Source organism: Silurus meridionalis, chromosome 21 (genome assembly GCF_014805685.1).
Source record: "Silurus meridionalis isolate SWU-2019-XX chromosome 21, ASM1480568v1, whole genome shotgun sequence".
Taxonomy (NCBI): Eukaryota; Metazoa; Chordata; class Actinopteri; order Siluriformes; family Siluridae; genus Silurus; species Silurus meridionalis.
In genome coordinates, this window is record NC_060904.1 from 12,988,719 (window position 1) to 13,013,759 (window position 25,041).

Genomic DNA, 25,041 nt, shown 5'->3' on the forward strand with positions numbered 1-25,041 from the left:
ACCTCACAAATCAACTGTTTTTAGCTTTTCACTAACATGTGTCTTGGTGTTGACTAATGCATCTTTGGGTCAAGTATGATTTTCATGTACTCTTTACACCTCTGGCTTATAGGCATCCATGATTTGTTAGTAAGAGAGAAAGAGTATGCCAATGTTGTGAGATTAAAGTAAAAAAATATATAAGAAAATTAATATAAAAATATTTTATATGGTTTTCATAAAAAAATTTTTAATTTTGTTCATACAGGTTAATATTATAATATTATAACTAATATTAGAATAATATATTATCAATCTATCCGGCTTCCCTTTTTACTAGTTTTGAACGCAAGTCAAACTATTCCGACCTTTTTCTTTACTGATGCTTGACGTCACTATGGTCCATCTATTTCCTGAACTTGATGAGCAAACATAAAAAGCAATATGTGTAATTATCTTGGAACACTGTCATATTCATGATTTTAGACTTTGTCCTTGAAAGACAATTTGAAATGTCATTGAAACAGCTGCCTCATGAATAATTGACAGATTTACAGAATGGTTTGAACTATTCAAAGGCACAGATTTACCACGTCCTTTTTTTCCCGTCGTTTTATTTCCTGACAAAACAAAAGGAACTCATGTTGGAATGGGAAACAGGAAACTAGGAAACCTATGACTTAAAAAAAACACTGAATCTGAACAAGAGTTTATGATTTCAGGAATGTTATGCAGTAATCTGTGCTGTACTTTACTTCCATATATGGGACAGGGGTCCTGCTTGAATAAGCAACGATAGAAGTACCTGTAGCACTTACTGAGCAAGATTAAATAGCAAACATACTGTTGCTTCACTATTCACCTTGTTCTGTTAAGCTATACAATAACTCTTATTTTGTGCTGAATGACAAGTATGGGATAAAGGTTTATGTCTTCATGGGTTGCATGAAGACATGGGAGAAAAAAACTATATAGTTCCCATTTAGGCAGATGTGCTTAGTCCAGGGATATTTAAAATGCAACAGAAAGGCAAATAAAAAAATTTATAAAAATGCTGTACATGAGAAAAAAAATTAATACTACAATATTAAATGGTTAAAGAAATGCCCCTGAACACTGCAAGTCTGTTACAAGTCTGTTTAGCTAGTTTATGAGTATTTAAAAATAATTTCTGACTAAATGTTAATTAGATTAAAAACTGATTTAGGCTATTTTATTAGTGTAGATAAATGCGGATAAACAACAGCAAAGAACATGTCCAACTGCATCTTAATTAACAATACAGGCTTTGGTGTTTTTGAGCACTGACAAGAAAAATAAATATGAATAAATACATAAATACAATTACAACTAAATATTACACACACACACACACACACACACACACACACACACACAAAACACACATCATTGAATCATCATTGAAGCATTTTTGTCAACAGCCAAGCTCAATCACTTGGCTTACAGAGTTCTACAACTGAAATGATTCTGACTCTAGAGTTAAACAACCATCATTAACTACATCCTAAAAAGTACCCCAAACCCAGATCAGCATCTTCACCTGTCACTTTAAACAAGCTAAGTGAGGTTGGTAGTTGTGTGCAACACACATGTTCAACTCGGTATTGTATTTAACACACACCTTCCAAATCACTATGCAGTCTGCCAGCTCTGCTTGTGATAGACATAAATTGCAGCATCCCCCCAAATGTACAGTTGTTTATTTTAATTGGATATTGTATTATGTTATGTTTTCTCTGGGCTGCCCTGCATTTTGAAAAGTGGAAGCTGAATTTCAATGGAAATTCAGGAGGCAGTATAAATGCTCTACTATTTATGCAATGAATCATCTGGACAACAAAGATGCTTAGTGACAAATGACTAATGAGGCACACATATAATATATAATACATATAGATAAAACTGTTCTAACAGAAATGTTCTTATTATTTTTCTTTCTTAAAAAACCCACAAATTATCACAAAAGGTAGTAGGAAGGTCCAAGGTAGCAGCTATTGTTTTTGGATTCGGGTCCCCTTAGTGGTTTTCTTTATGATGGAACTATCCTACATTGTGTGAAACCTGACTGAATTGCATGAGCACAAGCATGTTCCAAGCATGTTCCTGATCACCTGTTTTTTTAACAACCAGTCTTTGATTAACAATGTATCTCAACAACTAGTTGCTGATCACCATTGTTTCCAAACAACCAATCGCCAATCATTATTGTTTATTCATGATTAATCATTGATCATTATTCTCATGTCTAACATTGATACCATGAGCAATGGTATTTTTTTTTTTTTACTTAAAAAAAAAAAAAGATTTCTGTTTTTTTAGACCTTAAATTTCCATGCAACATTTTCAATGCAAACATTTCATGATGATTCAATCAGTGGTGAGCTGTAAGGGCCTTCTTTGCTGATCAGAATCACTAACTTACATTTTAATATTAATTTGTCTATGAATATTTATTACATTTCTCACAATAGTCTATTTTTTACATTTTATATCGTTTCTCTCAAGGATGCTTCTGCAAGAAGCAGTGACACCAAGTGAATTTTACGTTGGAGTGTCTATCCAATCAGATTTCAGCCATCATGTCTGATATTGCCATTAGGCCATCAGCTATAAACAGTACGATCTCTTAGTAGCTTCTAATCCATGTTGCTTGAAGCTGTTGCTTTAACCATATTTTAAGTTGGTCACTCCAATGCCCTCTAGAAGGCAGAGAATCTTGTCAATGTTTACCAATCAAGCATCTTTTAATTAGATGGTCAGAGAGCGCACTAGTCAGAGCTACCAAATCACATTTGTTGCAAAATGCACAAGCTCAAATGTAATTTGTGTGGATTTGATAGCTGTTTTTCTATTGAACAATGGCTGACAGAGGAGAAGAAATTAATTTAATCACAGAAACACTTTCAAAGAAATGTACAAAACAGACTTTTCACGAAAAGCTGGACATTGTGAGGAAAGGTAAGCCAAAATAGTTCTTAAGTTCCTAATAGTTCAAAAGAATTCTTAAGCTTTTTCATGAACCATTTATATTTTTGTGTTTTCTTTCCAGTAGAAATTGAACAAAAACACACACTTTGCCTTTATTTCAAATCCCCAGGAAAACTTTAATGCACAAAAAATGCACAAAATTGCACAGAAAAATGGGTTATTTTATGACTTTTTATGATTTTTTTTTTATTGATGCTTCTGCTTGAGATGATGTATGTGGGCGGTGCAGCTGTGGTTGCAGTCTAAGGAGACTTGTTGAATTGTGTTCATTGGGTTTCTTGCTTTAGTAATAACATTTATTCTCGCTGCATGAGTCTGTGATGCATCACTCAGTTATACTGTTTTTCTTTATAAAATAGTTGGTTTTTATAGCCAGGGTGTCAGAATGATGGTATTAAGAGGTGAATTTGTTTCATGCAGGACATGACTAGGACACGGCCTGCATCTGAATTCAATGAATGTACAAATGACTTGGTGAGTTCTAGTATCTTGAACATGTATTAGCTCACAAATTAAAAAAAGAAAAAATGGTTTAGTAGGAGAATCAGCTAAACAAATCTACCAAATTTTTCGGACTATATATTTTGAACCCGTGGCTTAAACAACGAAGCGGCTAATTTATGAATTTTCCTGGGTTTTTTCTGGTTTCACAAACTTCAAGCCAAAAAACTGAACCCCATAACATTAGACCAATGAAATTTCTGAACGGAAACGAAAAAACGCACCTCACCTGTGTTCTGAGCTGCACGGCATCGGGAGAAAAAACTTCCATCAGGTGATTTTTAAACGCACGACGATGCCGGACAATAAACTCCAGAGAGAAATAGTTGTGAATAATAATCTATCAGTAATAAGTGCATATTATATTTAATAAAAAACAGTAGTGATAATAGTGAACATGTACATGCACAGCACATATTGTGTCTTACAACATGTTACATTCGAAATGTACTGTGAATTTTGAACCATAATTTATTTAATATATATGTATTTTCCACTATAACCCATTATTGTTTAAATAGGTGCGGCCACTGCATTTCTATTTTTTTTTAATCTGTTGATTCTGTATAATTATACCTCGCGAACAGATTATGTATGGGTTGTGCTAAACCGGTGTTGTTAAAAATCAGCAAAGCGTATATACGATTTTGTCTACACCCACACACAGGGGCAGGTCAGTGTAAAATGTCATCTGACAGCAGAAAATAACCATGACCTCTGCCTTTCAGGAGACATTAGGAGCTTTTCGAACACATTAGCTCCAGGACGAAAACAGGCAACATCGAAATCAGCTTAAAAATGACTCAGAATATGTGACTAGGAGAGGATGTGTCATTCACCTGTACAGTATGCTTCACAATATTAAAAGATAAAGACCTGGGTTAGGAGGTATGTAAATTCGATCTTATCTTTAATGCTACTTAATGCTGTTCAAATGAATTCTAGCTGTGTGTTAGGGGTGTCACTAACCGTACCTACTGTATGTAGCATATAGATACATACAGTAGTATGTCTTTCTTTTTTTGTTTCTTTACCACTTCCAACCAGGTGGAAACAGCATCACTGTAAGCATCGTCTGTGAATTCAACACTTACAATTCTTCCAAGTCAGTAACACTTAGGAGACTGATATTCAATGGAATGCAATTAAAAAAAAATTTGTTTATAGTAGCCTAATTGAAACCTTGACCAGGCAGGGTGATGTAAGGATGAGTGAACACTACAGGCCCTTGCATGTTAATGAATGTTGTGTTTGTTTCCCACGTCTGACGCACACACACACACACACAATTCGCGACTGTATGAACCAAGACTCAATCCCTTGTTTCACCTTTCTAAAGCTTTCAAAATAAACAGAGCCAAGCAAGACAAAAAGATAACAGTGGCAAAAGTGATAGCGCCCCTCCGATTTGTTTCTGGTTTTATATCTGTTTAGAACACATTAGCTGTTCATTCTGAATAATTCATTTCCAGTTATATCCCCTGTGTGTGTGTGTGTGTGTGTGTGTGTGTGTGTGTGTGTGTGTGTGTGTGTGTGTCTAATTACACATGCTCTAGTTCTTCTGTTTTATCATACTCCTCTGTGACAGGCTGCTTTAAATCTAAGCCACAAAAGCTCAGGTGCACAAATGAACTCAGCTGACCCCCTAAACCCATATTCACTCAATCTACAGATGGGACTTCTTTCGCCATGTTCTTCGACTCTGCTCTATACGTATTTGAAATGATGCCCTATTTATTAAACAGTTCACTATTTTGGGCAGCAATTTGCAGTCATGTCATAAGGCATGTTCCAGAAATAGCTGTACTGCGATAACATATCAAATGTGACAAAGCACTGAAATAAGCCAAATAATGCACTTCAGAATGTTACTGGACCGAAGCAAACCAATATGCAAACCAGGTACTGTACAAAATCAGTTTCTTTAATCAAATATTTCATTAACGCTGACAATTCAGTGTAACTGGTTCAAATCCCGGTTCAAGTTTTTTAATTAATGCCATAAATCTTCCCCTATTAAAGATTCATCTATCAGGCAGACACACTATCCACAAAAACAAACTAAAAGAACCACAGATAGATTTTTTTTTACTTAACCCAAAGGACCAAGGAAATTGAATAAAGGGATCTGGTGTGTGAAGTGAGAAGAAGAGAGTGAATGTGCGTGTTTGTGTGCAAGGTGTCTTAACACGGTTCTTCCCTTAGGTATGGCTGATCCTTTGAGAGTCTAGCAATGAGTCACCTCTTTCTCTCGTTCCTTGTCTGCCTTTTTTTTTAAACGCCACACTCACTTGTCCTTTTGCCAGGCTCTGGCAGGTGCAGATAAATGGAGAGGCTCAGCTGGGCTACGGATGCTCTAGAGAACTCATAACTTTTGACAAGACCAGAAGACAAAAGGAAGCTTTTCAGGATCAGAGCTTGCATAGAAGAACTTTCTTTTTTTTTTCCATTTTCTTCTCTCTCTCTCTCTCTCTCTCTCTCTCTCTCTCTAAAATGAGAACACTGGTGAACATCAATATGTTTTCTTATTCTTTATTTTCAGGTCTATGCAATTATTTTATTTCTTATTATTATAATTGATATTTTGGCATCTTATAATATATTCTCTCTCTCTCTCTCTCTCTCTCTTTCTGTCTCTCTCTTTCTTTCTCTCTCTCTCTCTCTCTCTCTCTCTCTCTCTCTCTCTCTCTCTCTCTCTCCACTTCATCCACTTCATTCCAAAGATGTTGAGAATGGTTGAGGTCAGATCCACAAAGTTACCATTGCTCTCTCTCTCTCTTTTTTTTTTTTTAGTTAAATTTGTTTTACAATAATCACTATAGTCGGTGTTTGGCCCAACATGTGCACAAATAGTCCTGTAAAAAGAGGTCCTTTTAAAGGGTGCAATAAGTGCAAAAGAAGGCAATTTCATGCAAAAAAAGGAAAACTAATCGTGACGCAGTATTTAGGAAAATGAAATCCCATGGCTATATGATGGAGTGTGACAGCTTTTTTTAAACAAGTGGGGCAAAAATGTTGTTTCTAGGTGTCTCTAAGTAAAAAAAAAAAAAAGTAATTAATGATTTAAATTAATAGCCTAAAATATCAATACAAATAATAGACACTTTATCTATATTTAAAATGAATTTACATTTATTTAAGTATTATACTTACCAGCTACATTACCTATTGCTTTTGAAGAAAAAAATAAAAATAATAATAATAATTATTATTATATTTTTACAGTCTGTAAAAACTGTCAAGTTTTAGCGAGTCTGTGCCGACTATAATATCGTTTTCCAGTTTTCAGCTGACAGGAGTAGAACCTAATGTGGTCTTCTGCTATTGTTGCTGATCCTTCTCATGGTTCAGCATGCTGTGCTTTTAGCACACCACAGCTGTGAAGAGTGTTTATTTGAATTTTTTTATGCTTTCAGATGGCTCAACCAAGCATTATCCTCCAACCTTTCTTATTACCAAGTCATTTCTACTATCAGAAATTCCACTCACTGAAGTTTTATACTTTTTTTTTTCTAACCTTTTTCCCCCATTATTGTGAACCTTCTATAGACTATTGTGCAATAAAATCACAGGAGATGAGCTGTTGCTTAAATAGTTAAACTAAACCTGTCTAAACCTACCAACCATGTCATGCCATTGTCAAAGAAATCCAGATATATAACTGAAATTTAAATGTTAAATTTGTCCCTGATGATCAAACCAAATGCGACATTGTTAAGAAAAAAATATGGTGTTGCAAAAGGTCATGGATGACAAATTTGATTGAATAATTTTCCTGGATTCTAAGGGGTCCCTGGTAGTCTAGTGGTTAGGATGCGCCGCTCTCACCGCTGCGGCCCGGGTTTGATCCCTAGTCAGGGAACCAACCCTAGCCACTCTTAGTGCCAGTCCCAAGCCGGGATAAATGGGGAGGGTTGCGTTAGGAAGGGCATCCAGCGTAAAAACATGCCAAATCAAACATGTGGATGATCTGCTGTGGCGACCCCTAACAGTAGAAGCTGAAAGAAAGTTTTAATTTTTATGGATTCTAAATGCTAACATTTACAGTAATCTCAGGCATCACTAGGCTGTCCGTGTGGGGCTATCCTTAGCTCAGCATGTGGTTTCCAATTGATGTGATCTCTATCCAGAAGTAGTGCATCACAAAAGATCAGGTTAAAGGGTAAGGGGTAAAAAACGTATCTATTGTACATGATAATGCATATAATGTTAGATTTTTCTATTAGCTGAGGCAAACATTAGCATATTGCAGCAGAGAATGCCTATTTGATGTCTCCAAAGACATTCACATCTGTCCTGTAAGTAAGAAAGAAGGAAGTTCAAGGAAAAGTAAGACTTCTAAAAGCATACATATATTGACACAGTGCATAGAGTTGGTGTAGAAAAAAACCTTTCGGGAAACAGCTGAATACCAACATTGACAATGCTGTTTTAACCTTAGGAGCCAAAACAACAGGTCTATACAACTTCCACAGGCTATGCCACTAAAATGAAAAGAAATATATATATATATATGCTGTTGCAAATTCTTTTTATTTATTTATTTGTGAGTGCAAAGCTAAGGAGTGTAAAAGGAGGTCATGGGGTGGCGTAAAGTCACCATATGGGGTTTGAATTTGTTTAGATTTGTTCAAATACGAACACTTGAAACTGTAGTGAACTTGAACTGGGAGAATTTTTGTAAGTAAAACAGACACTGTGCTGACTATAGCTCTTCCTTACTGTTCTTATGGGATCATTTTGACAAATGGTGCTTACTGGCTGCAGCGACACCCCTGTTCTAGTGTACTTAATGACAATGCAAGCAGAGTGTCAGCAGGTTTTTTCATCTCCTCCCCTCCTCCAAACACATAAAGAAATTCTCATTATGCATCTTAAAGACACTGCTGTAACAACACTTGTAATCTGGTCCAATCAAACTTGGACTAAATCTCATCACAGAGTGAAATCCTTGGAGGAGGTAGGATGCAGCAATAAGCCTCAGGCATGTACTTGCAAAGCAAAATTAAAAGCTGTAACTTACTCCCTCGTCACTATAAACAGCACCTCCAAGGACTCAAACGCATATCCAGGTTCTATGTGTTAACCTTGTTTAATTCAATAAAAAAACAAGAATGCATTAAAAAATAAAAGTAAGATGTGTTAGTGTGGACAAGTAAACAGACAAATATGTTTTGTAGTTGTTGCTACTGAGTGATTCTTACACTATAAGGTCAAATGTATTAGAACACCTGACTTTTTCAGCCATATGTGAAAAAGTCCCCAAGTTATAATCACAAAGTAGGAGGCAAAAAATGTTATAGAATGTCTTAAGATGTGCTAGCATTTAATTCTTCCCTTGACCCAGACCAAACCTGTTTCAGCATGACAATAACCATGTGCACAAAGCCAGCGCCATGAAGATATGATTTACATGAGTTGGAGAGGAAGATCTTGATTGGCCTGCTTTAGTGGCCTGACCTCAACTCAAATGAACACCTTCGGGATGAATTGGAACGGTGAATGCACCCCAGGCCTCCTCTCCCTACCAGAGTACCTGATTTTACCAACACCCTTGTGGCTAAATGAGCATAAAACTCCACAAACACACTCCAAAATCTAGAGGAACGTCTTCCAAAAAAAGTGGATGTTATTAAAACAGCAAATGGGGAGGATATGTTATTGACAAAAGAACATATAAATCTTATAGTCAGGTGTCTACAAACTTTTGTCTATATAGTCGATCAATTACTGACTTGCTACAACTATGAAATATAATCTTGGCTTATTGGCTTCTTTATCATTCATCATAAGATGACCAAGTCCTATACAAAAGCCACAATCATCAGAGTCTACATTTATAAATACTTTTTAGGAATAGAAAGAATTATCTCTATTGTATACAATTTCATGCCTCAGGCATCCTCTCACCTCTCACTGACTTTCCACTCTTCATTCTCTGAATACTTGCTCTCACTTCCTCCTTACTAATCCTATCCACTTCTTGCTTCACCATCTCCACCTCATCCAACCTTCTTTCACTCTCATTTTCCTCATTCATTAGCTGCTCAAAATACTCCCTCCATCTTCTCAACACACTCTCCTCACTAGTAAACACATTTCCATCTCCATTCTTTATTGCTCTAACTTGTAGCCCATCCTTCCCAGCACGGCCACTCTGCCTGGCCAATCATAAAATCCTTCAGGTATAAATTATTTTCTCCTTCCTTCCAACAGTAGTGTCTCATATAGCTCCTTAAATGCCTTTTCCTTTGCTTTCGCCACAAACCCCTTTTCACCTGCTGCTGCATCTCCTTGTACTCCTGCCTACTTTTCTCAACACTCTGTCGATCCCAATTCTGTTTCGCCAACCTCTTTCTCCTTATGCTTTCCTGCACTTCCTCATGCCACCACCACCACGTCTCTTTGTCTTGCTTTCTATTTCCAAAAGTCACAGCAGGTACCTTTCTAACTGTCTCCCTTAACACTTCTGCAGTAGTTACCCATTCAACCAGCATCTCCTCACCAAAACTGAGCCCCTGTCTGACCCTTTTTCTAAATCTCACAATAGTCTTCCTTCTTCAGATCCACCATTTTTTTTATTTATTAATTTGCCGTCACCCTATGCTCCTCCGTCTTCTTAAAATAAGTATTTACCACTGCCATTTCCATCCTTTTATCAAAATCTACCACCATCTGCGTTTCCACATTCCTCTCCTTAAGGCCATACCTACCCATCACCTCCGCATCACCTCTGTTCCCTTCACCAACATGGCAATTGAAGTCTGCTCCAATCAACAATCTTTCTTTCCTAGGTACACCTTCTACCACTTTGTAAGGATGGTCAGATCCTTTTACGATCCCAGACCCCGAGAACTGCTATGCAACTTCATGAGGCCAGACCCCGAGAACTGCCTTGCAACAAAACAATAAACTTTGTAATCTGAGGAGAGGATCTCTTCAATCTGAGGAGAGAAAGCCATTTGTTTAGCTGCCTGCTCACCCATCCTTGAGCCCCCTCTGTCCCTCCTGGGGAGATGACCGGGTCATGGAAAGGTGACAGAAGTTCCCGAAATTCAAGCTACCATACTTGCATAATGTAATAATTACATTATAGGAATGTATGCATTTTTACCTCCACATGTTTGGTATCATTTTAAAGGTCTAAGTGTGATTGGAAATATGATTGTTCTATTATTTGTTTTAGATGTGACATTTGTTTATTGATTATTGCCTGGGAAATAAATGTAAAATTCTTGATTAACTCTGAAATTTCCTGAAATCATTTATATCTAGTTGATTATGTAGTCTGATGTTACCGCAAATCTATGACCAGGATGGTACAAACTGAAGGCTCATGAACAGATGGAGCATAGAGCACAACGTCTGGGACCTTCTGATTTCTGACTTTCACTGACTTAGCAAGTTATGACCAAGTAACTAAATCAAATATTCTTTATGAATGAGCAAGCATTGAGCGGTCCACTTAAAGAATATTAGTTTACCGTTATATCCTCTGACTAAGATTCTGACTGGCCCATGAGCCTCCGTGAGCAGGTATCGTTAACCAAGCACAAGGCTCTAAGCGACTCTGGGTCCATAATGAATGATTATTTGAACATAATTTTTCAAATTATTTTTGTGTTTAGAACAATCTATTAAAATGAAAGAAGAAATACAACCAATAAAGTGATCAGGTTGAATTAGATATATTCAAGTTAAATCTTTATTATAAATTCGAGTCAGATTAGAGGTAAAAAAAAATTGGATTCATGTAACAAAGTGCAATCCATTCTAGTAATCTTTTACAGCAGCTCAAGAAAGACTAACATGCAGCATACCTTCACCCACACCAGTGGATTCCGTCATTGGTCCATTGGGTGTACCCTTACAAACTTCATCTTACTCACTCCAGAATTTTTCCTTCTCCTCCATCTTACTACCCACTTATGAAGCATAGGCACTGAAGACATTTATCATCACCCCTTCAACTTCCAGCTTCATGTTCATCACACTATCAGAAACTCTCTTCACCTCCACTACACTCTAACTAAACTCTTTCTTCCAGATCACCCCTATACCATTTCTCTTCCCGTCCGCACCATGATAGAAAAGTTTAAAGCCTCCTTCAATGTTCCTGGCTCTACTCTCTTTCCAATGGTCTCCTGAACACACAACATATCTACCTTTCTCTTTTCCATCATATCAGCTACCTCTCTCTCTTTACCAGTCATAGTACCAACATTTAAACTGCCCACCCTAACTTCCACTCTGCTACACTTTGATCGACCCTATGGAGTCCTGTTCTGAGTGGAACCCCTCTTGGAAAACCGCTGTATGACCCTGGCCACTGCACTGTATCTCAGTTTTAGAGTGTTACCGATCTTCTTAAAGCCTTTGTGGAGAGCAACAATTTTCATTCTCAAATCATCAGAGAGTTCTTTGCCTTGAGGTGTCATGTTGAACATCAAGTGGTCAGTATAAGAATTGCACTCGAAGCACCAAACTTTAACTGCTCTAAAACAAGATTCACACATTTGTATGGTCCTGTCAAGCAGACAAAAGCATGAACATGATGGATAGGACATGTGGTTTTGCATGGTTAAACGATGTACAGCTGTTATCACTTTTCTTGACAGCTATTTTGACAAAAATGGCTATATGGTAAGTTATTTTCAGATGACAGTAAATCTGTGCTACTATACTATACACTATACACTATACACTATACTGCACATTCACTACTCTAAAATACACTGCCCATCCAAAAAAAGTCACCACCTGGTTTTTAAACAAGTGGGTAAGAGCCTCCCATTGAATATTTTACAACATGGATGATTATGTTTCAGCTGAAAACAAGTTATTTAACCCTAACTGATGCAGTGAGTAGCTTTTCATTTCTTTAACAACCATATCGGAAGACACGTCCTGTGGTCATGGAAAAGATGTTGATCTGTTTCAGAAATTACATTTCATGATTTCATTTTATTGGTATGCATCAAACAAAGAAAACATCTAAGAAGATTGCTGAAACTACTAAAGTTGGATTAAGAACTGTTTATTAAAAACTGGTAGGATAGTGGGGAACCATCATCTTCAATCACTTAAACATTTGGTGAAATCAAATCATAAAACAACAACAACAGTAAAACTCATGGATATGTTTGAAAGTAAGAGCACTTTCACACGCACAATGCAGAAGGAACTCAAGGGATTGGGACTAAATTGCTGTGTAGCCTTAAGAAAAACACTTATCAGTGAGGGTAATCAGAAGAAAAAAGACTTCAATTTGCTAGGGAGCATAAAGATTGGACTCTGGAGCAATGGAAGAAGGTCATCTGGTTTGATAGAGGCAGTTCATTTTAAATTTAATAATTCCACTAGTCCATTTGACATATTATTAGGGGTGCAAGCACAGAGTGTGTTTGCTTGTGTTTTCTTATTCTTTATCCCAAAATATGAACTGTGCAGGCACCAGTCTGTCAAATCTCTAAGTGATATGGGCAATTTGTTCATATGGAGGCACAATGTTTTAACCAATGTCATGCTGTTTACCAAATTCACCTAGCAAAAAATAATTCAAATAAATAAGCCATCCTGTAGTTCAGATGGCTATATTTATACCTTTACCAATTATGCGCATGCTGATCATTGGAAAAAAAAAAAAGATGATAAAATGTGGAGCCGTTTGTCCTAATGCTGTGGTGCGATCAAATACAACCCCTGAGCTAAATATGATTCATGAAGTCTGCTTGCATCGTACAGGAGTAATCGATCTCTCTGAGATGTGAGCTGAGGTTGGGGATGGGGAAGCAATTTCAGTGGCATCTGTCAACCGTTTGCACTTAGTGACACAGTGCTGCACAACTGAAATTTATAATAGAAGCTTTTATTAAAGGGTTACTAATCTATCTATCTATCTATCTATCTATCTATCTATCTATCTATCTATCTGTCTGTCTGTCTGTCTGTCTGTCTGTCTGTCTGTCTGTCTGTCTGTCTGTCTGTCTGTCTGTCTATCTATCTATCTATCTATCTATCTATCTATCTATCTATCTATCTATCTATGAGCACTTTATCAGATTGTTATTTTTTTGTATAAATTATTTATTGGTAAACTTTTAGAGCTCCATATGAATTTTCTATGCAGTCTCTTTTTTATCGTTATTTTCTTTTATCCTTTCCTGTATGTGACAACCTGCCACAAGATTTTGAAAACAATACAACTTTGTTCCATCTCCGTCCGAAACAAGCATTATTTCTTTTAATTACACTTTTTTTTAGGATTTTCAGGAAACTCAGGGTCATGCGTATTATGTGTCTTAGTTATTTAATGCTTAGTGTTGCTTGAATATGTTCTGAATAAGTTGCAGTACCCGTTGTTGTACTTTACTCATAAGGCAAATGAGTAATGTTTTTTATCGAACAGCCAATAATACTTAATGTTGCATATACAATTCTTAACATTTTGACATATAGGAGTTGGGAGAAGTTGCACAGCAGGCTAAATTATAATTATATTAAGAATTTCAACTATTGCGCATGTAGATTATTGTAGGATTTTTTGGGCCCTTTTCTTCCATTTATTACCTCAATTTCTTACTTTTTTCGCTTTGAGTTTAAGTTGATTATAAGTTGATTATAAATTTATAAGTAAATTAAGTTGTTTTTTTAGGATGTACCTCTTGACATTCACTGTACTGTATAAAACACTAGCATTTTCTCCCACCATCATGGTAAAATAACTATAACCTATCATTCTGAGCTCAGCATTTCCTTTCTCTCTCAGTCGGTCAGGGTTCTTAAAATGTTCAACAGCTCCAGCATTTCTGAGTAATGATCATGTATTAGGCACAGAGTCATGATTCCTGCTACCCATTTCAGATTTAAGCCTAGAGCAGCACGTCAAAAATTGAACATGTCCGTAAAGCAATTGATGTCTCACAGTAGGAAGAACCACAAGCCAAAGTTTCGTATTTTAATTTTGGCAGCAATGATAATGTTCCCTTTCTCTCTCACAACACACGCACACACACACACACATCAAAACACAGCAATGTTTAGAGCTCGCAAGGGGGAAAAAAGCACTCTAAACATTAAAATAGCAGCACCAAATCACGCAAGCAAAACAGTAACATATGTATATGGTGTGTATGTTGATCATTATTTTGAAACCATTAAAAAAACAGCATTGAGAAGTTACAAAGGACTTCAGTGAAAAACCTTTCATTTATAACAAATGTTTCAAATGAAAATCCATAAAGGTAGACATTTGTGAAATTTGGAATACTAAAATCCATTTGGACAGAAGGTCAGCTATTTTGTGAACACAGCAGCTGTAACTCCAGCAATAAAAAAAAGTGATAAAATATAAGTTTCTGTAATAAAAACATACAAAGGGATGCGCCACAAAAATGAGCTTTCAAAACCATGTAATCAGAGAAATGGTAAAGTCTATGAGGAGATGTTTACTCTGATTTTTAAAAGTTGTCACCTGTGTCAGCAACATTAGGAGATAAAGGATTAAATTTCCACACATGGGAAAGCCTTGAGGACTTTGGAGAGTTTCTTGGCAACATGAAAAACAATATTTTTTTGTCTTTATTAACTTCTCAAGAAAGAAGGGGGGGGGGGGGATGAGGTACTGGCGGTTTATAGCTTTTAGGCATGGGCTTCTTGTAGTTGTTTTAAGGAAGTACCTTTTGTGGATTTCAGGGCATATTTGAAAAGAGTGTAGCATTCAAATCTCATCTCAATTATAGCCTTCAAATTATCATATCTATGTGTTGGGAAAACCTGAGTACTTGGATTTGAGAGCTGCTTCTAAACACCCTACATGAAAGTTCTGTGAATGAATAGGCTATCATCATCTGACCTTTAACAAATGAAAAACAGCATGGGGTTATAGGGTGTAACCCATGATTTCAAAAATAATTATGAATTTCTGAATAATGATAATGAATCCATTATGAACGTCGGGATTATCTATGTTTCCCACAACCTTATCATCCTTAGCACTTACCCATGGTTCACTGTTCTCTTTTGTCAGTCTATCCATGCTCATTGTCTTTAACACTTGGTACCTGTTCGTGTTGCTCAGGCTTATGTTTATTTAGTTTTGGCTTTTAGTTCTTTGTCTTTGTTTGGACAAATTGATTCAACATCCTATTCTTAATATCATCAATCATAACTGTTATGATTTTTTTATGTGTACATGGTGAAAGAAAGGTGCTTTAAACTTGTCTATTTTACAACACAGTGAATTTTTTTCTTTGCATATCCCAGCAATGTTAGCAACCTGGGGTCAGAGTGCAGGGTCAGCCATGATAATACAGAGGATTAAGGGCCTTGCTCAAAGGCCCCAATAGTAGCAGCTTGGTGACACCTAGGCTTGAACGCCTGACCTTCTGATTAGTAACCCAACACCTTAACATTTGAGCTACTGTCAGGGAGAGGCAGGACACGATGCAAAGCCAGATTATTCTGTCAAAAAAGCAGGTGAGTTGAGACTGGATGGAAGGACCTAAATGCAGGATGTGACAGAGGGTAAGAAAATACAGGCTTTAATAAAAAGGCAAACTGAGCAATGGGGCAAGGCAAAAACAAAGTCCAATAAAACAGTCTAGGGTCAAAACACAGGCAAACAGGGCAATGCAGGCCGAGACACCAACAAATCCAAAAACAGTCCAAAAACAAAAACAGCGATTACAAATTAGAGCTGTTTTGCTCTACTTTTGGTTTCAACTCTGGACTGTGTTTTTGTTTCTGCTCTGCCCTTCCTAGTTCTGAGCAGAAACAAAAAACGAAAAAACTGTTCAGAGTCCAAACTAGAAGCAGAGCAGAACAGGGGTCAGGATCGGGATCAGGATCAGGATCCAGAGCAGGCAGGGTGGCAAGAATAATCTCAGGGGCAAGGGAGCCAGTAAGATAATGTGGCTTTGAGCTAGAGGAGTTGCGCACCATGTGCCCAGAAGATCCTGACAGCTACCACTTCACCTGAAAATGATTTGCCCATAATTCAAAATTTTGACTTTATCCAACTTGTTCTATGTTGTAGTTCAAGTTAAAGTTTATTTCTATAGCACTTTTCACAATGTACATTGTCTCAAAGCAGCTTTACAGAAACTAAGAATTAAAGGGAATGATGTTTGTTTATCCCTGATGATTAGCCTTGGGCCACTGTTGCAAGGAAAAACTCGATTACATAGTGTGACGAAGAAACCATGAGAGGAGCCAGACTCAAAAGGGGAACCAATTCTCATTTGTGTGATATCAAGAGTGTGATTATATATCATTAAAACAATACAAAACACTGGAGAGTGAGAATTTTGTACCATGCAATAGCATAGCCAGTCTTATTGCCATACTAGATTGGCAAAGTTTTGAGGACATCTGGTCATAAGTATGTTATGTACTATTTGAGCATCACATTCCACATTTAGTCCCAGTTTGCTCTTATAATTCAATCCACTCTTCTGTAAGGATGTTTCACTAGATTTTGGAACGTGCTTGTGGACATGTGTTCATTCAGCCACAAGCGTGTTAGTAGTCAGGTACTGATGTAAGGTGAGGAGGCCTGGTGTACATTGATGGTTTCAATTTATCCTAAAGGTGTTTAGTAGGGTTGAGATCAGAGCTCTATAAGAGGCCACCCAAGATCCTGTCCAAACCAAGTAAATCATATCATCATGTAGCTTTTTTGTCTACAGGGCCATTACTATGCAGGAACAGGTTTGGGTTTCCGAGTTCGAGTGAACACATTTTATTATACCACATCCAAAGACATCTAATACAATTGAGTGCCTCCAGCTTTGTGGTAACAGTTTGGAGAAGAAACACATATGGCAAGAAAGGTCAGGTGTCTCACTACGTTTGTCCATATATTGTACATAAAATGTTTTACCTTGATACTCAAAATTCAGTATCATATCATAAGTTTTGCACCCCTACAAAGCAGATTAAAGCCAGTATTAGAGATTAGAGCATGACAAAGGTATACGTGATAACGGATTTACAACACAACAGGAGCCTCCATTTTGGGATTGACACCCAAGTAGTTCTTCGAACTAAATGTGATTCCCAAAAAGCTTTTAGCTAAATGGCTGGTTAAAAATCCATTTCATTCAATCCCCATGCCTGGATTTTCTTATTCTTCCTTCTACGTAATGCTGATTGTACACTAAAGCTGCCAGTGTCACTTTTCTTCGTCTTCTTTCCAGAAGCCAAACGCCAACATGAGGATTATCCTAAACCCATCTGCTACAGCAAAGATAGGCACATGAAACACTTACCTTTTTTTTTCCACCTCTGCCTCACGCTAAAAGAAATGCACACTCACAAATATATATATATATATATATATATATATATATATATATATATATATATATATATATATATATATATATATATAGTGATCGCTTTGGAAAATGACAGCCTGTCAAGTTAAGTGTTTCACTTCTTTCGCTTCTTCATGGGAGGCCTGCTTGTGCTTTAATGAATTTGTGCGTTAGGGCCTGAGAGGATAATGACGTGCGGATGTTTAAAGCAGGTGACTGAGTGTGTGTGTGTGAGAGAAAGAGAGAGAGAGAGAGAGAGAGATTGTGTGTATATGTGTGTGTTAAGGAGATTTAGAGATTGCAGTAAGGTGCACTGAGCAGCTTTTCTCCAAGGCTTTGATCCAAGAGGACAGTCGGCGCCAGAGAAGCATCACTCGTGTTCAGTGATGTTGACAGGCTGAATAATTTAGGATTGAGGCCCTCTGCTGTATGTGCTGTTTCACCCAGAGGTGTTTGTTAACCTCCGTGCTATCTCCTGTTCTGCAGATTGAGGATCTGCAAGCTTTAGGCTAGGAGATTGATGGGGTGTGATAGGCAGAGGGGAACGAGAGGGAGAAAAACAGGAGTGTTGGTGGTTGCAACAAATTTGTGTCAACCTACATGCATAGTATATATGAGAAACAGGATTTTTTTTTTGACAATAGCATTTTTACACATATTATTGTGAAACCTATTGCATTTTAAGTTAACCTAGAGACCGGAAAGTCATGTCTGCTTCATAAAAAAAAATTAACAATTTTCATATAATCCTCAGTAAACATGAAATGATACACCCAGTCACATGACCATCACTATTTGCTGCATCCTTCCACATCCCCACCACAGACTTCTAATTAAAACCACCTGTTCCCAATTAGCACAATCCCCATAAATATCCCAGACATTAATTAAATCTATGCAAAAAACTCTCTGCTAACATTTCATCAATGATGATACTGAGATGTTTGTTTGTGTAAGCTTTTCCGGGTATTAAGCCTGTCTGATTGTTTATTGAGTTCTGTCTAACGTCATTAAATCTGTCTGCTGATCAGCTGATATTTTGCCTGTTTTTCTGTTCAACTTTTTATTGATTACATTCACATTTATGACATTTGGCTGATGCCCTTATCCAGAGCGACTTACAAAGTGCTTTGAGATCTCCATCAATCGATACATTTAGATGCTGGTTGATGAGGACACAGACCACCATCAATCTAAAACTCTTTTGGGAGATAAATAGATTTTTTTTAATAAAGAAAATGCTCATTTAAGAACCTTAGATATTTGGATATCAAATGAAACTCATCAGTGCCAGAACAGATATGAGTCTGGAAGCATGTCTACCCTGTATGCTAAGAGATGATGGGACCAGTTGAGTAATTGCTGAAAGGGTCCTTTTATTGGTTTTGTATCAAGCAAATCTGATACAGGCACCTACAGGAAGTAGGGGAACCTCTAATGGAGGACGGTTGAAAACAAGTCTTGCAGCTATCTTCCTTTTGTTTGTTTTTGGTTTGTCTTTTTGGTTGTGAAGCCAGGGACAAAACAAAATCCCTTGTGTTGGAAATGTTTTAATCTTCAAACTGTCAAAAAGTATAGGCTGGAATGCCATGTAAAATTCTTTTTAGATCACGCACTGTGTGGGCAGAGATATGTTTCTGTAAGTTCATGAAGTTGTGTTTATTTTGGTGGTGGAAGGACAAATTATGCAATCATGCATGTATAAAATGCTAGCTCACTTTCAGAGATAAAAAATAAATGAATATAAGGTTGTATTTCTGTCATGCAGGTTATATGCTCTTAATAAAGTACAGAATTATGGTGGATTTATTTAGATTTCTCTGAAACCAAGTGCAAAAAAAGTGACTGGCCAACAGGGACAGCAAGACCTTCTTTGCTGACATAAACACTAACAGACTTATATTTTAATATATTTTTGTCCAAGAATATGTATTATATTTTCCTCAATAGTCCAAATCTCTTCATTTCAAAGTGTTTCTCTTGGGTGTCTGTTTATGTTGGAGTTTCTCTCCAATCAAATTTCAGCCATCACATGTCGACAGGGTCAAAGGAATCGAGGCCTTCAGAATTAGCAGTGTGGGTGCCCACAGTGTTAAGTACAAGTTGCTTAAAGCTGTAGCTTTAACAAATCTGATTTTGAGTTGGCGACACCGAGGTCATCTAGCGTTCATACAGTAACAATGGCATTATCACATCTGTAATTGGATGTGTCTGTGATGCAGCTCTCTGTTATACTGAGTTTCTGTATAACATTGATGGTTTCTAAAGCTGTGGTGTTATAATAATGGTATCAAGAGGTGGACTGATTTAGGTAGGACAAAACTGAAGCTCTGGGTGTGAAATCCACTGCAAAGTGAGCCTTGGACTGATTTCTTTCTACCTTAGTCTGTAGTTTTGTGTAGTTTATTTGGGTCAGTCATGTTAAGTGCTTACATACCATCAAGATTTGAATTCAGTTTGCCTTAATTTGATGGCTGACTTTATATTTGGAGAAAATATGGTGTAGACTCAAATAATTTTAATGTGTTTATTAGTGTAGTTGGCTCTATATCTCACTGATCATTTCAATCAGTTATAGCATGTAATATAAGGCATTGTTTAACCCTAAGCGTAAAATGCATTTTATATTGCAAAGCTGTCTTGTTTAAAAAACTGAAAAAATTCTGTAGAAAAGGGGGTGTATGGGAAGGTTCATATAATGTACTTCAATGCCATGTTTATGCTGCATTATGACTACACTACCCATCATGCACATCACATGGCCTGAAACACATAACTATGCTTTTACACCTGCTCTGTTATCATCAATTTGCCCTCCTGCTTATGCTCTGATGTGTGTATGTCTCATTGTCAAGCATTTTTGTTTGTTTTGTGTATGTGTCGTTCATGTTCCATAATGTTTCTCGCCCACAGGTGCCTGTTTTGTTGCATTAATAGTTCTATTTCTTGCTTCATGGTTTATACATTTACATTTGGCAGATGCACTTATCCAGAGTGACATACAATTATCTCAGTCATATAACTGAGCATTTGAGGATTAAAAGACTTGCTCAATGGCTCAGCAGTGGCAGCTTAGTGGTGGTGGGATTCAAACTCATGACGTTCTAATCAGAAGTCGATCTTAACCAATGAGTTCCTGGGTTCTGTTTGATTGTTTGTTCTTGTTTACCCCTCCAGAGCTAAGTATAAGACAAAGTTCTCTCCAGGGATCAGAGACTTAGTTTGATAACATGCAATTTTATTGATTTTAGCCAATTTAATTTTCAATGTCTAAAGCTTTCTGGCACTACAGAGTGGGTGTCTGCCTGGTTGGCTAAAAAAACCTTGGAATTGCGAGAAATAAAGTCGGATTTGCGAAAAATAATATCAGAATTGCGAAAAAAAAAAAAAAAAAAAACTGGAACAAAGCAAAATTTTTATTTAATGTGGGGAAACAGGCTTACATATGAATCTTCTCCTCAACCCTCATTGTTTTCTCACGTATATATATATATATATATATATATATATATATATATATATATATATATATATATATATATATATATATATATATGGTGTGAGACTTTATACAAGAGATTGACAGAGCCACTCATCTCTGTCAGGCTTGCGCACACACATGCACATATGCATACATATTTCTGCATCTAGAAAGGGATTAGATTATATTTTCAGGGCTCACTCCAACAAGATATCACTCACTGGTGACAAGTCAAGACAAGAAAGTGTTTTACAATGTGCTTTAATAAAATCTTCTTACTAAGAGGGCACTGTGAAGCCCAAAGACAGAGCGTCGCAACTTGTACTCCCCCTGCACGGTGCTCTAGAGTCTAAACCGTGACGGGTCAGGGGTCTCCGTTGGGGGGGACAGAGTGTGGACCTCAGTATATGGTGCCCCTCCCTCCTCGGTGCCCCCAGGAGGTGGGCTCGTTAACCCTGCCACATATGGTGTTTCAATCTCCAGCTTCTGCCCAGGAATGAAAGAGGGAGGCTGACCACCTCTCAGGAGATCTCTAGAGCAGCTGCAGAGCACCGCCCCTGCTGCTCTAGGCATACCAGAAATCAGTCTAGAGAGACTCGTTGCTTGAAGAGACTATCTGGCAGCCTGGAAAGTCCTGCCGGACGTGTCTCAATGGGTCCAGCACACTGTTGATAGGGGCTACTCGATTCAGTTTGGGTCTCGTCCCGACCAGTTCAACAGGGTGTGTCCCACTCTGATGGGACCTGATCAGGCTCTGGTTAGGGAACAAGAAGTATACACTTTTTTAAGGAATGGGGCCTTTGAGATGGTCCCTCCGCTAGACAGAGAATCCCGGTTCTACAGCCGGTACTTCATAGTTCCCAAGAAGGATAGGGGGTTGCATACCATTTTGGATCTACGTCAGCTAAACCACTCACTAGTTTACCCCAGGCATGGCCAGTGCCCTCGGTCCCCCCATGACCCGTCGTGCTTCAAACATTCTATACCCCTTCCTTTCAGGCCCCTAAACAGAAGAAGCTTAGCCGTCTTCTAATACATCCATAGAACGGAGCTGTGGAGAAAGTCGGAGCATCTCTTCGTTTTCTACAGTCCCTTTAAAAAGGGCTTTCCTGAGAACAAGCAGATAGCTTGTAGCGCACCACTCCACTGCACCATTATAATTAATGGCAAGGGGTTCTAAACGAAGTTGCACCAGTTTAATACAATTGCCCAAGCCACAGGGTGGCCAACTCGTAGTTGCAAATTTTCTCATTTCCCTGTGCCACCCTGTACTTTGCTGTTATATTAACCTCCACTTTTCTGAAAAGATTTTTCACTAAATGTTGTGTTCTACTAGATTTCTGCCTGGGGTGCAGTCATTGCTTCTTTTCATCTTAAAGGTATTCAGTAGGGTTGCAGTCAGAGTTTTATAGTAGGTCAATAAAAAGCTTCCAATTCAATCAATGTAAACCATATCTTTATGACATTGTCATGATGGAACAGGTTTGGGTCTCCTACTTCAAATAAAGTGAAGATAGGATCTAGAGACCTCCTTTACAATTGTATGCCCGACCTACCCTAATTTGAGTTCTGTGTTGATGTTGAAAGCCAGTTTAAGCATCACACACATGAAAGGTCTGATGCAGGTTTTGGTTCTACAATGAAACTTTAAAACCCAAATTGACAAACCGATTAACTAATATACTGTAGCTTTTTTGTGTTTTCAACATAGCTTAACATAATAAATATTTTTCGAAAATCGCATACTACTTACAACCATACAAATCCACAGTGTTGTGCAGCTGATCTAGAGGCCTTTGTAAAAATAGATAGTATCATGAATATTGTTAAGTACCATAAAAAACATTGTAGGGTTGGGTCTGACAGGAGGCTACGAATTGGCCATAAATAGGCAGTTCAATATATGATATAATAATTCCAGTACACTGAAATCAACAGAAGAATGGCTGCAGGAAGACAGTATTAATGCCTGTAGGCATCTCAGCTTTGTATGTTAAGCTTGTAGCTTCTGAACGAAAAATCGAACAAGCTTGCTGCTTGGTCTAAAAATCATCAAGGCTTTGGATGCCTTCACAGCAGAATTTGGATATTCAAATATTAATTTTGGGTGCCGTTAATTTGAAAAGCAGCTATTTTGGGGAAAACGCACACCGACATGTCTGGATCCACAGGGAACGAGTAAAGGCAGCCATCCGTAATGAGCGCTCTCCTCCTATTTTTCTCGTTTCAAACTTTGGAAAATCTCTTCCACTTCTCTCCCCCACTTACTTTTCAGTTCTGTCAATCTGTTTCTCTCATTTTTTTTGCATATGTGTGTGTGTGTGTCATTCAGTAGCTAAAATACCACATGTCACATTAACGCTGTGCTTATATAACTTTTTAATTTATACGGCAATGACTCAGCAGCCCCAATTCCTGTCAGAAAGAAGAAATGTGACACAGCAGAGTGTGTCAATTCACATTTCTAATGTTAATGCTTCTGCTGACTGGAGCACATTCTATACACGTTGGGATTTCTATGGGGTTTAACCGCTTTGCCTCTGGACTGTATATGGTAAATAAGTGAAGTTGTAGGTGTTGCTCACAAAAAAGCACAAGAAGATCACCTTTATACCCACAAAAATAACCTGGAAGCAAAACAAACACAAAATCTAACATAAGATAAAAACTCAGAAATGCGACAAATCGAGTGCAGGCAAAAGAGTATTTTATTAAACACTGGGGATTTAAAAACAAACTATACCAGGCTAAGCCAGAATCAAGAACTTAAAAGAAATCCAAGTCAGTATTAACAAGGCATTTAGAATAACAAGGCTTTGTATTGTTGAAACAAGAATTCGGCATTTACTTACTAGTTTCTCTTACATTTCCCCAGTCTTTTTAGACTTACCTGTTTGTGTGCATGGTCATATGAGTTGATGTGGTTGTCGAACTCTTGATGCTTGTGGTACTGTTTGTCGCAAAGCTCACAATAGAAGTTAGCCTTCAGATGCTCTAGAGCTTTAGTTATGGCTTGCTCCTTTTCGGCATAGTCCTGCTTAGATAGAAAAAAAGAGAAAGAAAAAGAGATTGTCTTTAAGTATGTGAGTATTCTTATATCCTTATACTATACTTATTATGCTTTCAGTTAGACACTTTAATCAAAATGCACTGCTCAATCTCAAAAGATTGACTATGGAGTTATTGCTATATATTACATTTTAGCTCCCATCTGGAGTAGTGTCACAAGTAGCCATCTACTGCACAAGTGCATCGTAAAACTGATTAAATAATGTCAGTAATGTCTGCTTACATTGTGGGTGTTGTCTTTTATTTTACAGTATTTGTTATACTGTTTAATAAGTTCATGTTTACGTTACTGTAATTACTGTACAGTAAAACCCTGTTGTACAAGCAATAGTACGATAGCACTAATAGTACGAGCAAACAGAGATACAAGCAACCTTGCTCGCTAAATTTTACCCTATTTTGCGAGCAAATTTCAAAGGCACGAGCAAACCCACGCTGCCGGTTCCCCACTTTCAGCCGAGGGTAGCATCAGTCACTTAGTTGATGACGTATCGTTCGGTCCCTCTTGTTGTTCAATGCAGCAAAAACTTAACTTTTTTAGTGTTATATTTTTATTTAACTAGAAATCTTGAAAATGTCTCCCAAGAAAATCAGTGATGGTGCTGGGAAAAAGAAAGTAAATAGAATGACCATTGAAACCAAGAAGGAAATAGTCGAAAAGTACGAGCGTGGTGCACGTCTCAC

General features: G+C 37.4%; 1 protein-coding gene and 1 long non-coding RNA gene across 3 annotated transcripts in view; one reads left to right on the forward strand and one right to left on the reverse strand.

The window, feature by feature from the left end:
• Window positions 1-10,701, forward strand: part of LOC124375661 — a 59,474-nt gene extending 48,773 nt beyond the window's left edge. Inside the window, exon 3 of the long non-coding RNA XR_006923714.1 lies at window positions 10,284-10,701. This is a non-coding gene — a long non-coding RNA (uncharacterized LOC124375661). The remainder of the gene's footprint in view (window positions 1-10,283) is intronic.
• Window positions 1-25,041, reverse strand: part of LOC124375660 (zinc finger protein 804B) — a 128,456-nt gene that overhangs the window by 6,921 nt on the left and 96,494 nt on the right. Inside the window, exon 2 of one of the 2 annotated variants that reach the window (XM_046834202.1) lies at window positions 24,179-24,322. In XM_046834202.1, coding sequence (XP_046690158.1) covers window positions 24,179-24,322 — 144 coding nt within the window. Of the gene's footprint in view, window positions 1-24,178; window positions 24,326-25,041 lie in introns of both variants that reach the window. The other variant, XM_046834201.1, reaches the window with a different exon arrangement.